Genomic DNA, 15,922 nt, shown 5'->3' on the forward strand with positions numbered 1-15,922 from the left:
ACTTCACCTTCAAAACCTTCCACACAAACACATGCAATGCAGAGTACACTCCAGGACTCAGACATATCTGACTACAGAGATGTTTTTGTTTTTCTCCCAATCACATGCAGCTATTCTGCCTTGGAATGGAGGACACAGATGTCCTCTCTGCATACATTCTCTGCGCAGAGAAGCCTCTGTGTAAAGTTTAATGCTCTTTTTGTTATATGCATGCCTCAAATAATTATTCAATCAAAGGAACTATCAGAAAAGATTATGTGAAAGCAACAGAATGTCATCAGTTCAAGAATCCTGAAGCCCAAGCAAAATTTTAGTGACATCTAGTGGTCACTAGTGTCTTACTAGAATATAGTTTCCCCCAAATACCTAGCACTATTATTCAGAAATCCTGCCATCACCAAAGAAATTTATTCATATAACAGGGTAGTCATTTCCTAGTAATAAGCAAGAAAGAATAATGGGATATATTCTGAGTTTTTCTTGTGATGAGCAACAATAAATCACTTTGTAGTTCAGGTCACATTTGGGAAGAAAAATGTCTTGTGATCATTAACTTTTGTTCAATTGACGATTATATATAGTCAAGTTTTAAGTAATTGAACCAGTAGCATTTAATTAGCTCTGAAAACCTATATGAGATCATGAATCATAGACTTTCCACCTTTATGAAGCTCCCTTACTAGGTTAAAAGTGTATTTCTCTTTCCATGTGTGATCCATCTTGAATATCTAACGAGGTGCTTTTGATATATGGATTATAGTCCATATATCATACATGCAAACTACTGTAGAGGTACAGCCTCTTACTTTATATAATTGAGTTTCGTGTCTTGCTTCACTGAGCTGTTCCAAAAAGAAAAGAAAAAAAAAACGACTCATGTCTGTGATGGAACTGCCACTACTTGCTTCAATTTAGCAAACTCCTCCAAATCCCTCCTTTCTCGAGAGAGCCAGCATCCTGGACAACTAGCCAGGGAAATAATATAACAGAGAGCATATTTCTTGCTTAAGGTTAGGATACAGAAAACTGCTATAATTTTAGATCAGACACATGCTGACAACAAATTTCAACATGCCCAGAGCACCAATTGATGGAAGGCCAGTACTGCCTCTGTGCAACAATGCTTTAAACTGCTTCATTACTTTCTAACTAGAAAAGGCATTTCAACTCAACTAATATTTTGGGGCATGTGCTTAAGGCCCAGTTTTTTAAAGGTATTGAGGTGTTGCTGTGCTCGGAGTTGAAATGCTTAATTGATTTAGGATCCTAAATTTCATTCTCAAAAGGGATGTAGGCATTTAGGAGCCTAAATCCCATTGACTGTCAATCTCTAAAGCCCTTTTGAAAATTAGATTTAGGCTCCTAAATCAGTTGGTATTGCAATGTTGACTGCATTAATGTCTAAATACATTTAAAAATCTGGGCCTGAATCTAAACACTATCAAACAATGCACTAAACATCTCACAGGCTATATTAAGTCTCCATGTTTATATTACATTACCTGAACCACAATAATCAGACAGAAAAGTCTTTTAAAAGTTTTTATTCAGCTTTAAGATGTGTTTCTGAAGCGGTCATTATCCTGCTATCACAGAGCTTGTTTATAAGATTGGAAAATTTTTGCCAGAAAAGAAAACCACAACCAAACGAACATCAAACATTTTTTTTGGAGGTGAGAGACTGAGCAGATCATGATTTATAAGTGTCAAGGTGAAAACATCACCCAATATAAATATTTAGCTTATTCTAGAAAAAAAAATGCTTCTATTACAAAAACCTCTCTTTAAATAGATTTTATAAAAAAAATAAAATTCAACTAAACGGATTTAATCTCTGTTCCTTTTTCAACTTATTTTTAGATTTGTTAAAGAAACATGTAAGTTTCTGCAGACTATTTCTTTCAATTTAAAAAGTATAAGGGGTTTCAATTTATACAGTAAAAAAAGCACTGAAAGCAGAATTACTTTATAAGATTGGCCATAGCTCATCTTTAGTTGAAATACTTGCATTCAATTACCATCATAAAATGTAAAGACTGTTGCTCTCAAACACACGGGAAAGCCATCTTACTTATGCACAACATTTACACAGCTAATTGGCTTAGAGCCCCATGGTCAGTACAATTTGCTCAGACGGGAAAGGATGTACGACATCCATTATATATGCATCCACTTTGAAAGTACGTTTGTCATGTGGACGGCAGAAATTTCAGTCAGAATAGATTTAGATTTACAAACATATCTCACATTATTTGGTGGAAAATAAACACTGCCCAGTTCATGTTACTCTACCCTGTAGATAACATTTCTATTAGCTTCAATTGTGCAGTTCACATCAATCCTGGGGTTTTAAGAACATTTTCTTAGCTTTGCTAGGTCTCATGTTACTGTTCTCATCTTCATCCTGTAGCACACGCTGGTCTCTCTTTTTCAAGAATTTCTTCCCAATAGTTCCCACTAAGGTTTCATATCTGTTAAGATATTTAAATTAAAACACAAATCACTATTATTCATAAAATCAAAGCAAACTCGTGCACAGCAAGTCATAAATCCTATCAGCAATACGAATCTGTGGTGCAACAGAGGACTGCCAATGTCACTCCTCTTACAGCACCCTGTAAGAGACACAGCTACTGCCTGTATCAAGATATCAACGTATTAAGGGGCCAGTTTTGCCTTCTGTCACACAGTGTGGTACAGAGTGACAGAGTAGAGAGTACAAAGGTGTAGCAGAGGGTAGAAAATGGCCCCAAGTTATTTCCCCAGGACGTAATGAAGCTATTCCACTGAACACAATCTTCAAAATTCTTATTTAAAAAAATCTTGTGCACAACACAAAAGTTTGCTCTTTTATAAACACTTTGATGAGAGTGCAGCAACACATCATCTTGGTAATTTTAACTATGCCATAAAACATAAATTACCTTCTGGCCATTTCTTCATCTGATACGTCAGCCTCGGCAGTGTCATCTGCTTCAATTTCTTCTTTCTTGTACCTAGAGTTCATTTGGATCATTAACTTCTGAAAATGAAATGGGAAATCAGTCTAACAGTTAACTCTTTCACAGAATTTCAATTATGTAGATATTACTGATAAGAAACTCATTTTTAAAAATGGACAAGCAGGACTCTTAAAACCCAGAGTTTTAACCGAAGCTGCTTTCCTATGTTTGTAGTATAAACTTAGGGCTAGATCATGGATTTACCATGAACTGTGAATAAAAGGGAACACGCAGCCGTGCTTTGCTGGGAGAAGAAAAGGGAATGAACTGTGACTGGCTGCTTCCCCCTTGCTCCACAGGCTGGTAGTGGTGGTGATTTGCACCAGTGCTGTACCTGGTGGAGCTTAGTTCCTCCTCTGTTACCCCACCCGCACAGTGATTCAGATAGCTTGTGTAGGGGAGTGTCTGAGGTCCCCCTACAACCCAACATGGCCCTGAAAGCAGCTCATGACCCAGCCCTTACAAAACTTCAAATAATGAGTTTTATAGTTTTCCTGCATCTTAAAATTGTTCTAATACAAACACAACCTATTTTTTGTTTGCACACCAGCATGGGTGCCTGGAATCTGGGACTAGGTTTTCTTAGCACTCTTTACAATTGTTGGCACTTAAGTGGCAATGTACTATTGACTGCAGGTTCCACAAAAACAGTGGATAAATCTTTTAAAAAAGTTATGTAGCAGATCTGTTTTTTCACTGTCACATATAATCTAGTGTATATAATTCCCAGGTCTTAAGGGTGGGTCAAATTTAGGAACTAAACTACTTGAAAATGTTTATTTAGCAGGAAGAATGTCTGAAAAGCTTTACAATAAAATACTACTTGTATTAAAAAAAAGCCAGTGAAAATGCCAACCATGGTGAGACAGTAATCATAATTCCCCCTAAATCACATTAGATCTGAATTCAGCATCAGTAACTTTTCATCTTAGGCAGTTATTTATCTGCGAGACACAGATTAATGGCAGTGTTGTTGTTACTATTATAGCACCATAGACATGTATGACGTTGAACAGAAGTTAAAAAGACACCTCTGCTCAAAAGAGTTTTTATTATAAAGGCACGATTCTGAAAGACCTTATTCATATGAGTAGTTTCCACGAAACGGGGCTGAGAGTTTGCAGGTTTGGGCCCTAAATTAGGCAGCAATATGATGACTAAAGATCCAGACTGGAAGAAGGGTGGGAGAGCAGTGAGATGGGGCAGTTGTTTTGCTGAGCAGTGCATAGAACATGGAGGCTTTGTTCTCTGAGGGGAGGAAAATGTATAGGAATCATGCAACTATTGAGCTATTGACATATGGGGGGAAAAAAGCCAGATATTTACCAGAAATAGCACTTCTTATTTCCAAAATTTTGGTTTGAATCACAATGTGGAAATACATTTTATAGACAGCGCCTGCAGAAAGCACTGCATTGACAGAAGACCAGCCAACAGCACAAACTCCTCCATATCACCTGCTTGTATGTCTTATTGCTAATCTGGAGCCATCTCTCAGTGGAGGATGGGAATTCAGCTGAGATAAACAACATGGGTGCCAATGGACGCTAGAGTGCGACATGGACATGTGTCAATCTGGGACTGGAAAGACTCATTTCATAGTGCCATACAGATTTCATCTCTCTTGGACCTGGGTAAAAGTACCTCAGAGGTGAAAGGCTCCATTTGTTCAAATGATCAAACATACACAACACAAGTGAATATACCACTTTTCATCCACGGATTTTTATTTTTTTATTTTAATTATTAGGACCTCCTTTCACAGCTGGATAAATCGAGCACAGAGGTGTAAAGAGACTTGTACCAAGGTCACAGAGCAAATGAAAGGCAGAAGCAGGAACAAGTCTCTTAAATACTAATCCAGTATCTAGGCTCTTACTGAGGCAGTGTGATCAAGAGTAAATACTCCTCACAACGTTGTATTTTCAGTACAGAATTGCAAACATTTCATAAAATCCTTCAATATGCTTTGCCTGCATTTTAATTTATTTTCAAATTCCTGCAATCAAACAGCTCCACTTCTAAAGGTTGAAAACAACAAGTGCGAGCACAGAGAGAGCGTATCACCACATGAATTTATGACTGTGTATCAACAATCCAGTTAGAAGAGCAGCTGATTTTGCTGAATAGCAATAGGAATGTTGAATAGGAGGAAGAAGGGGAGTTGAGGTGGAAAATTACCATTTTCATCCTACCTAGCGGAGCTCAAATTAGAAGCACGAAGATTGGACACATTTAGGCAATAATCCACTTTGTGCTACAAAGTATATAAAGCTCAGTTCACTCTCACTGAAGTCAACAGAAAGACACTTCTTGATTTCAATGGAAGTCACGTTGAGACCTAATTCCAATTTATAGTTTTTCTTAGTTACGGAGGCGGTGCATTGGTGCTACCCCCTCTGGCCAAGCGTAGTGCAGCCCCCAGTGGGGCTGTCAGTCTATTCCTGGTGCCCAGGGGTCTGAAAACTCTTTCTTCACTCCCCACCCACTCCACCGGGTTCCAGCTCAGGGCCCTCAAGTTAGGTAAGCAGGATCAGGGCTCTTCAACTCTGACAGTGCCCTGAGCTTCTTCCTACCTTCCCCTGGGTCTCTGCAGGCTCTCCAGCTTATTGGTCCTTTCATCCCCTCCTGGGCTGTTGCCTCAGGGCAGCTCCTTAGTAGCTTGCTGGCCTGAGCTCCTTTCTCTAGCCTGCGCACTCCTCTGGTAGCCACTCCACCCATCTGCTTCCCAGCCCTTTTAACCCTCCCAGCTGCTGTGAGGCTTCCAATCAGCTGTGGTTGGAGTGCCTGTATTAACCCATTGGTTGCTGGGCCAATGTGGGGTACATACACTCCATGACCCTAACAGAAGTAGAACATTTGACAGTACCTCAATTTCTGGATTGAACCCTTTAAAGGACATTCTGCCATAAAGTAGGTCTTCACATGGCATAAAGCTTCTCTCTTCTATTATAAAACTCCTGCACAACAAACAAAACAAGTATTTGTCTGAACAGCATGTCTTAACAGTCACAACAGAAGGCAATAAAAAGCAAAACCAAAAAAATTAAGTGTCTTAGGCCAAATCTATGTTTGAAAAAGTTTGCAGCTATACAAAATGTTGCCCCCCCCACCTGAAAAACCCATCCAACCAAAAAAAAAACAAACCACAAACAAAAACCCTAAAAAAACCAAACACACAAAACCTCACACCCCTGGGTGACATTTTTATACCAGCCAATTCCTAGTGTAGAGCTGGCCTTAGTAGAGACTGGTAGGAAATAAAACCATGTGGTTCTCTCTTCAAAGATTTTCTTTTCTCTTTTAATGAACAAAACAAGAAACAAAAAGAAGTCCGCCCTCAGGAATTATCACATATGTGTACTACAGAAGTGTTCCACTTCTTCATCCCCACCCTGCACATGTAAAATACTAAATATCTGTAACCGTATTCACTTTAATCACATGTAATTAATTCTCTGAACTCCAGATGTTAAGAAGAGACTCCCTCTTGTTAAAAAAATTTCCCTCTTTTAAAGGACAAAATAAACATATTTTTAAAACAGTTTTCTTACTGTTTATAGCACCTCTTCAGAAGGCAGGAACAGAAGTTTGTGCCCTTACTAGAAGATATTTTCCTTTTGTTGCATGTCCATTAGGAATTCTGCAACTGGATATTCATGGATTGACTCCTGTACCCGCATGAAACCTTAATAAAATCAGTGGAGCTCCATGCTGAAGCCAGATTCTTTCTCTTGGACTTGATTGCAAGATTGGGGCCTAATTTACATGGTTTCAGCCATTTTTTTTTTTAAAGCAAAAGCAGCATTAAATGACCTGTTCACTAAAAAGAAAATAATTACATTGATACTAGGAAAACATATAGATGAAGGGAAAAAAACGGGAAGTAGGTCAAACTCTGGATTTATAAACCTTGGGAGTGGTTTCTTAGAATAAAATGCTGCATAAGTATGCTACACCTACCAATCTGACTATTTTACTAATGTCTACTGGTCACTAAGAGTTACTATTATTCTGGAGGTATTTCTGGTACAGAAAAGGATTAATACACAACACTTTGCTTTGCCTCCCAGATAGTCGATATACATAATGCAAAAATATGACAAACTTACTCCTTTTCCTTGAGTTCTGGTAAATCCAGATACCAGTGCTCTTCACTGATTATCTTCTTTTCCTCCTCTTCTAGTTGTTTTTTGGTTTCTGAATCCAATCCCCTTTGCATGAACTGAAAGAAACACACACAAAGATTTTTCTGCATAAAGTTTCTTTTTCCCGTATGTAAGTTACAACTATTTAATAGGTTGCCTGACATTGATTGTTCATGCAGTATTTCATGAAAAAAGTTCAGAAGTTTTGCCTGACTCTTTTAAAAGTCAGCTCAATGTTAGGGCAATTGCCAATGTACAGACAGAAACAACTGCAATGTTACAATTCAGTTGCATCACCACTTACATACCCAGGTGACCAGCACTCCAGTAATACCTGAGATAGTTTTGACTTCCTTGGCATATTACCATCCTGCAATTCCTGGAGGTTTGGCAAAGGACTGAGGAAAATTTAACGATTTCAAAGCTGCTGCTGCATACCAGATGCCAAATGGTTACACGCCACCACATAAAGAGGACAAGGGACAAACTGGACCTGGCTTAGGCCAGGTTAGCGTTTGTTTTTTTCACTTTATTCTTTTGAGGGCGCCCCCTTGTCCTCCAGATTCTCAGATTTCATTAAAAATAAAATAAAAATAAAGTGAGTCTCTAGCCCACAAGGCTGCAAAGCGAGCCTTTATGTGAATGTTAGGCCTAGTTTTCACTTCAAAATTAGGCTATGTCTATACTTAAACCATTGCAGCAGCACAGCTGCATCTGCACCTCTAGAGTGCTTCAGTATAGCCACTCACTACAGCGACAGCATAGAACCACAGAATATCAGGGTTGGAAGGGACCTCAGGTGGTCATATAGTCCAATTCCCTGCTCAAAGCAGGACCAATCCCCAGACAGATTTTTGCCCCAGATCCCTAAATAGCCCCCTCAAGGATTGAACTCACAACCCTGGCTTTAGCAGGCCAATGCTCAAACCACTGAGGTTTTCCTGTCGCTGTAGTTAATCTACCTCCCGAGAAGCAGTAGCTAGGCTGATGGAAGAATTTTTCCATCGATTTAGCGCTCTCTGCACCAGGGATTAGGTTGGTTTACCTACATCGTTCACAGGCGTGGATTTTTCACACCCATGAGAGACATAAATGGGTCAACCTAACTTTTTTAGTGTAGACCTAGCTACATTGTTAAGGGGTGAGAAATATTCACACTGCTGAGTGCTATGGTTAAGCTGACCTACCCCCTAGTGTAGATACCACTCAGAGAGGTGGATTAACTACAGCAATGGGAAAACTGTAGGAAGTGGCTACACTATGACCGTAGTGTAGATATGGCGTAATGCAATGCTGTTTGAGGAGTTCACAGAGAGACTGGAACAATAGCTTGAAGAAGTGTGAGCTGCACATTTCATCTCCATGAAGTGTTAACTCAAGTGCCCACTGAGTACAATTAAAAGTCAATGTTAACTATTTCAGTGACCAAACATGACTGAACGTTGAAGGTTCACTTCTCCACAACTAGAAAGGCTATAAATATTTCTTTTTAAATTAATGCTTAGGGTTTGACATCACCATGATTGGAGTTGGGGCCTCAGGCCTGGTCTACAGACAGCTTTTGTACTAGTATAAATGTGTCTGTTAGGGGATGTGATTTTTTTATAAACAGGAATACCGATACAACCCCTGGTGTGAATGCAGTTATACTGTTATAGCTTATTCCCCTTCCCGAAGGGGAATAAGTTATATTGGTATAAGCACATTTATACCAGTATATTTAGGGCCCTACCAAATTCACAGTCCTTTTTGGTCAATTTCCCAGTCATAGGATTTAAAAAATAGTCAATTTCCTGGTTTCAGATGTTTACATCTGAAATTTCATGTGTTGTAACCATGTGGGTCCCAACTCAAAAGAGTGTCGTGGGGGCGTCACAAAGCTACCGTGTGTGTTGGGGGGGAGAAGAACACAGGACATGTGGGGGTCATCACTTTTGTGGGGGGTTAGGGCTGGCCAGGGCCCATGGTTGGGGGGTGCTGTGGTCCCCTTCCACCCTCCCACCAGCCCATGGCCCCCTTAAACCTCAAGTTCTGGGCTTGGAGCCGGGGAGCGGCAGGGCTGGGGGCACCCCAACCGGGAGCTCCTACCATGTGCCAGGCTCCTGCTGCTAGTCCCAGGAGGGCCAGGGGAAGAGATAATCCCGGGGCTGGGTTAGACCCAACTCCGGGAACCTCCCCATGCCGCAGAGGGGAGGGGTGGGGGCCGCTGCAGGGAAAGAGAAAGTCCCGCCCCTCCCCAGCCCATGGTAGGAACCCCGAGTGGGGCACCCCTCGCCCTGCCCCCCCCGCAATAGCCAGATATCACTAGGGAGATTTTTCATGGCCATGAATTTGGTAGAGCCCTAAGTATAATTGCATTCATAGTGGGCGGGGGGAGTAGGAGGAGGGGAAGGGGAGACAGATGTACCTCTAACTGCACCGGTAAAGCAGTACAACCTGTATTTAGACAAGCTCTTAGGCACATCCCTATCACACTTACACCTTTATCTGGCATTAGCCATGAGAACATCCAAACCTTACCAGAGAAGATTTTAGCAAAGCACAGCAGAGCATGCATGACCCTATTTCAAACATCTGCACCATCTACTGTGACAAATCATTTTGGTGTCCTAAGTAGACAGAGCTTGGCTTGTGGATGGAAATTGGAATGTGCCACTACTTCCTCACCCCAATACAAATATATATAGAAATGGACAATCAGAAATTAAAGGCTGGTTTATCACTTTTCAGGCTATAGAAAACATTAAGTGTATTTTTTTTAATTTATATATTAATTCTATAGCATAGTCTGAAAAGTGATAAGCCATCTTAATTTCTCATTTTCCATTTTTACTGCTATATGTACCCATACTGTGTGAGTTTCTTAACTAAATAAAATGGAGGTTTTCTGAAAGACTTCAAAAACAAGTCATAGCCTTCCATTTAAAATCACAGTATCTAGATTGTCTCAGAAGTGAGTAAAATGAGGGACTCTATGTGGAAAAATATGTTAATCAAGGAAACTGGAATCTCAATGGGAGAAATTTTATTATAAGCATTCAATTAATGTTCATTTTTATTGATTACGTTCCTAAAAACAAATGACCTAGGAGATCTCTTGAATAAAAATATCTGGTCACTTACATTTAAAATGATTAAAAAAATACAGATTGCAATAATTGCAAAGCACATAAAACATGCTGAGTGTTTCTTTGGGTCAAAGTTTAGTCTCCATAGTAACACAGATTTAAGCCTTTGGTGAGCAGCGACTTGTAATTGTGCTAATTATTCTGCTACCTTTATGGAAAGTGAACTCTGCTACAACTGAGGATTGAACTGAGATTGCAAAACTCATTTCACTTAGTACTTTGAAGGGCTATGGCCCCAAATACCAAGCTAAAAAAGGAACGGCACAACTAAAACGAAGCGAGCAAGCCATGAAGGCTCTGCTATATTAAGTTATAAATATTTAATGAATATTTATATTTTTTAAAAATTAATGGCGATTCGGCTTCTGTGTTGTTCTGCAGAAACAGAGAGAGCATCAATCATGCCAGTGTGTACTCTAGTGAATTATGTGTTGCATTACACGACATGAACCAGAGTCCATTAGCCACTGAGCTGAGACTAATTTCACTTTGGACTGGATGCTAGATTCACAATTCCAAGGGCGATGGCTAGGTCGGTACTTTATTAATATCCCTCTCTCATGTTACTACATTTATGAGTTGGGAAAAGAGTGGGGACAGGGGGGATGACGACAATGGTCTAAGTTAACACCGTTATAGGATATTCTTCTAGCAGTCAAAGGAGACCTGGCCAGAAAAATTAAGTGCACAACAAAATCTAAGGCTAGGAAATATTTCAAGTCAAGCCAGGTCAACCAAATGTGGCAAGCAAAGGGAGTATTTTAAATTAAAGATATAAAGAAAAAGAGTTTGAACATTTATGATCATGATAAAGAGGCCAGCACAGATAGCTCATGGGAAGAAAGGAATTTCCAGATTGTTTTCAGCAAAGAAATCCCAGTTTTGCTAATGCAAGATTTTGTTGAAATAAGGAAGGTCGTTCACAGTATGTTCCTGGATCAAAACAACAGGAACCCTATAGTTCATAAAACCACTAGTGACTTCTTATGGGAGTCTAAGGAGTTAGATGTTTGGCTACAAGTGAAGATACGGTGGTACTCAAGACAGCGTTATAAATGCCATTTCACCAGGGGTTATCACAGCGATTTTTTCTAGTGTTTGTAGTACAACTACAAAGTGGAACTTAATGTCATCAGTTTAGTAGTTACCACAGAAGAACTATGGATTTTTTTTAGCCAAACCTTCCAATGCCATCATTGCCAGTGTCCTGTTGTTTAGTATATTTCTAGAGCGCTAACAATGAACATCTGAGAAAGCTGGAGAACTGATGAAGAGAGCAAGAGAAGCTAGAATTACCTGATGCTAACTTTTCCTTAAAGGGTCAATGATATATATCTTTAAAAATTCTTAACAAGGACATAAATGACCTTACAAACCAAAACAAATAAGAAAAATGTAAAGAGACAAGCTGGGTGAGGTAATATCTTTTATTGGACCAACTTCTACTGGTGAGAGAGAGACGCTTTCAAAGCTTTTCTTCAGGTGTAGCTTGAAACCTCATCTCTCTCACCAATAGAAGTTGATCCAGTAAAAGATATTACCTCATCCAGACCATGTCTGTTTAATAGCCTGGGACCAACATAGTCACATGCATACAAGAAATATTTAAAAGTCAGTTAGTGAGGCGAAGAGGAACATAATTTGAAATGACAACAAGACAAGGCAATTTTAAAAGTGTGGCCTTGTTTATCCTGGCGAAAATGTACTGTGGTAGAAAACATGTTAACTAATAAAATTAAAATACAATTTTGCCTTTAGTGCAGACAAGGACATTTGTGTTTAAACCCATATTAGATCGTTGTGGTTAACACTAGGTTTCTACATGCAAATCCCTTGCCAGGTATTTTCTACCCATGACTTATGGCTCATCCATTAATTTGCTGAGCCAGGGCCTCATTTCCTGTACAGGATCCAATCCCGAACCAGGCAAATTTCCACCTAGATGAGGACTCCAGGTTTGAGTCCTGAATCATGCAACAGTAGAAGACACTGTGAGTCCATCTCCCCTTCCATCCACTCAAAATCTCATCCCTCATTATGTTATTTGACCACTGTTTTCATGAAGGGTTTTCCCGGACTATGTATTTACTACAGAATTCTTATAATAGGTTTTTGGTTTATACTGTATTTACACATTTTTATCTACACAGATGAGCGTAGCACCCTGTGGCTTATTTTATACATTGCCTTAGTTTATATACACCACTGGTGTCTATGCCTCCTACAAGCCTGATGACATGTGTCCCTTTGCACTGGCTCAGGACAAGGGCCCTGATTCCAGAATCAGCACACAGCACCTTGATTCAAGCCCTATGTCCGAGCAGGCTGTTCTGGGTTTGGAAGAGCCTGTAGCAGAGAAGGGGGTGCTGGTTATAATGCCATGTCTCTTCCCTGTTTACACTGCAAAAGCCACCTTATGACCTAGCTCTGCATGTGTTTAGTCTCCCACCTCCATACCCTTCAAACATGCTCTTCTCCATGTCCTTCCAAGCCCCCAGATGCCCTCAGCTTCCCATCAACCCATATCGCTTAGCCCCATTTAGTCTTTTATCCCTTCCCCCCATACTTCCAAGTACAACAGCAAGCAGCAACGTACAAATGCCTAGGCAGACACACAAATCCTCAGCTCCTCACCCTCAGCCTCCATGCCAGCCCCCCAATCCCAATGCCCTTCTCCCTATCCTCTCACTTCTGGAGAGCCCTAACTACTTCAGCTTCCCCACGGCCAAGGTCATCACCCCTGCTACCCTGAAGAGGCATTCTTCCCCATCTGCACCACCCCTGGGAATGGTCTCCTTTCTGTGACTCCCCAATCCTTTCACAGTGGGAAGTGTGTGTGTGTGGGGGGGGGGGGGGGAGAGGGGTTATCATAATGCGGGAGCAGTAGTTTTGGTAAAACAGAGCTTAATGTGTGTCCCTCGGGGCCTAGGTCAATTTAAAACAAAATCTTTTTCTGGGTCTGCGACCCCTTGTGACCACCCCCGCCCCCAAACACGGGAGGGCAATCTTTCCCTTTGTCTCCCCCACAGGTCTCATGTCATGTGCAGAATCCTCCCAGATCTCTTCCCATGAGCCCCAAACTCCAGTGCAACAAGCCCTTCCTCCCCTCCAAGCCTCCTAAATACCACCCCCTACTCATTCCCTACACGCCAGGCCTTTGCCTTACAGCTCTACAATCCACCCAGGGGGCACTAGGGTGACCAAATAGCAAGCAGGAAGAATTGGGACAGGGGATGGGGGTAATAGTTGCCTACGTAAGAAAAAGCTTAAAAAAAAATCGGGACTGTCCCTATAAAATCAAGACATCCGGTCACCAACCCCAAACCATGCTCCCTAAGCCCACAGCCCCAGCTCTGCCACCAGGGTAGGCTCCCCCAATCACCTCTCCACCTGGGAACCTCCCAATCCCTCTCTAGGAGGGGGGGCAGCTTACCGCTAAGCCCCCCACCTGATCCCAACTCCCCTCACTCCTCCCTCCGGGCCCCCAGCTCTCCCCATTCTCTGCTGCTGCCAAACCCTCCCCAGGGGGCATCTTGCTCCATACACCCCCATCACCCGACCCCAAACCCTCTCACTCTAAGCCCCAGCTCACGCCATAACCCCCATCCCTACCTGGGACACCTCCCCACCCCATACACAAGAGGCAACTCGCCCCATACATCCCCCTCACTCTCTGCCCCGGGACCCCCAGCTCTCCCCATAACCCCCATTCCCTCCCCACCCCATACACCCCCCCCACTCTCTGCCCCAGGGCTCCCAGCTCTCCCCATAACTCCCCACCCCATACACCCCCACACTCTCTGCCCCAGGGCTCCCAGCTCTCCCCATAACCCCCCTCCCCACCCCACCCCATACACAAGGGGCAGCTCGTCCCATACACCCCCCTCACTCTCTGCCCCAAGACCCCCAGCTCTCCCCTCCCCCGGGGGTAGGCTGCCCCACACGCGACCTGACATCGCTCACTCGGATCAGCCCCGCAACCCGCCCGGGCTCCCAGCGGCGGCCCACCCAGCGCCCCGCGCTAGCGGCCTCCCCCGCCGGCAGCCGAGCCGAGCCGAGCCGAGCCGAGCCGCCGCCGCTCACCTTCATGCGCAGCAGGTTCTTGGACAGCTTGGTCTTCACCTCGCCGGCCATTGCGGTGCCGGGCCTGGGCCGCGGGCAGGCCCCGCTCGATCCCCGCCCTCTCCTGCTGCAGAAGCCTCCGGAAGCCGGGCCGGCAGCCACGCACACAGGCCGGGAGCTGGCGGGGTGGGCAGGGCCAGACTTCCGCCCAGGGGTCTCTGCGGCCGGACTGGAGCGGGAGGCGAGTGGCTCAGCCCAGCCCGCCCCACGGGCCTGGAGCCGCTTCCAGCGGGCCGGGGGGGTTTCAAAGCGGAAGAGGCCCGCGACACGCGGCTGGGAGGGATTGCGGGGTGGTGTCACATCCCATAGAGGGGCAGGGCCCCCCAGAGCCTGGCGTATGCACGGGGACAGGGAGTGGGGCCCAGACACAACGGGGAGACCCCCCCCCCCGAGCCTGGCTCTCATCGGAAGGGGTAGGGAGAGGGGCTCAGATCCCCCCCCCAGCAAACTGCCCTGAGCCTGGCTCACATGGGGGGATAGGGATGGGGGGGTCACATCCCATAGAGGGGCAGGATATCCCAGCGCCTGCCATAGATATGGGAGCAGAATTCAGGCACCATGGGGGGCGGGGAGAGACCCCCCCCAGATCCTACCTCACATAAGGAGGGATAGGGTTGCCAATTTTGGTTGGACATATTTGTGGAGGTTTCATCCCATGACATAATCTTTAATTAAAGATTAATCTTTAATTCCTGGAGACCCCAGGGCAATCCTGGAGGGTTGGGCTCAGATCCCTCAGAACAGCAACCCCACCAAACCTGGCTCACGTGAGGGGCACCGAGATGGTGTATTGGGGGGGGGGGGGGAAATCCAGACCCCCAGAGGTGGACGAGATCCTCAGAGCCTGGGACACACATGGGTAGGGGTATGGAGAGGCTTACACACCTTGGGGACAGGGACCTACAGATCCCAGGTCACGTAGGGGAGTCAGGGAGAGGGGCTCAGACCCACCCAGATAGGTAAGTCCTCTCTAGAATCTGGCTCACGTGAAGGGGGCAGGGAAAGGGGAGGTCACACAGCTGTGCATGGGGGGCCCATAGAACCTGGCACACACATGGATGGGAATGTGAGTCGAACAGGTGCCTCGTCCCTACTCTTCCCCAGTCCTCCTGTCACTCACCCCCATTTCTCCATTCCTGTTGTTCCACCCCTCCCCTCCTACATTCGTTAGTCCCTCTCCTTTCCCCATCCCCATATCTCCTAGTCCCTTTCCCTCTAGTCCACCTCCTCTCCCACCCCAAGTACCCTCCCCTCCCAGCAAGCATTTGTTGTAGTTTATTTTCTTTTCAAAACACAGTTTTAGCACCTTCTCAATATTCTGCTGTACTCAGATTACATTTCCCCAAATAAGAATCCTCATTTGACAGAGGCAGATTGGAGCATTATTCCTATTTTTTTTTTTAAACTTGAGATTTCTGCCCGGAGCTGGATTCAAACCTCACAGTACCTGGGATGCTATTTAGTTTTAATAATTGTTGGAGTCCCCTCAGAGCCATCCAAGTTCTAATGGTGATAATTTCCC

General features: G+C 43.7%; 1 protein-coding gene across 1 annotated transcript; it reads right to left on the reverse strand.

Annotated features, from left to right (window-relative positions):
- Positions 1–1,529: 1,529 nt before the first annotated feature.
- MPHOSPH6 (M-phase phosphoprotein 6) lies at positions 1,530–14,583 on the reverse strand. Its single transcript, XM_044987711.1, has 5 exons — positions 14,362–14,583; positions 7,115–7,227; positions 5,872–5,962; positions 2,925–3,022; positions 1,530–2,471 (listed from the first exon to the last, which is right to left on the reverse strand). The coding sequence occupies exons 1-5, from the start codon at positions 14,410–14,412 to the stop codon at positions 2,336–2,338; spliced, it is 489 nt and encodes a 162-aa protein (XP_044843646.1). The 5' UTR covers positions 14,413–14,583; the 3' UTR covers positions 1,530–2,335.
- Positions 14,584–15,922: the final 1,339 nt, after the last annotated feature.

This window comes from Mauremys mutica, chromosome 14 (assembly GCF_020497125.1).
Source record: "Mauremys mutica isolate MM-2020 ecotype Southern chromosome 14, ASM2049712v1, whole genome shotgun sequence".
NCBI lineage: Eukaryota > Metazoa > Chordata > Testudines > Geoemydidae > Mauremys > Mauremys mutica.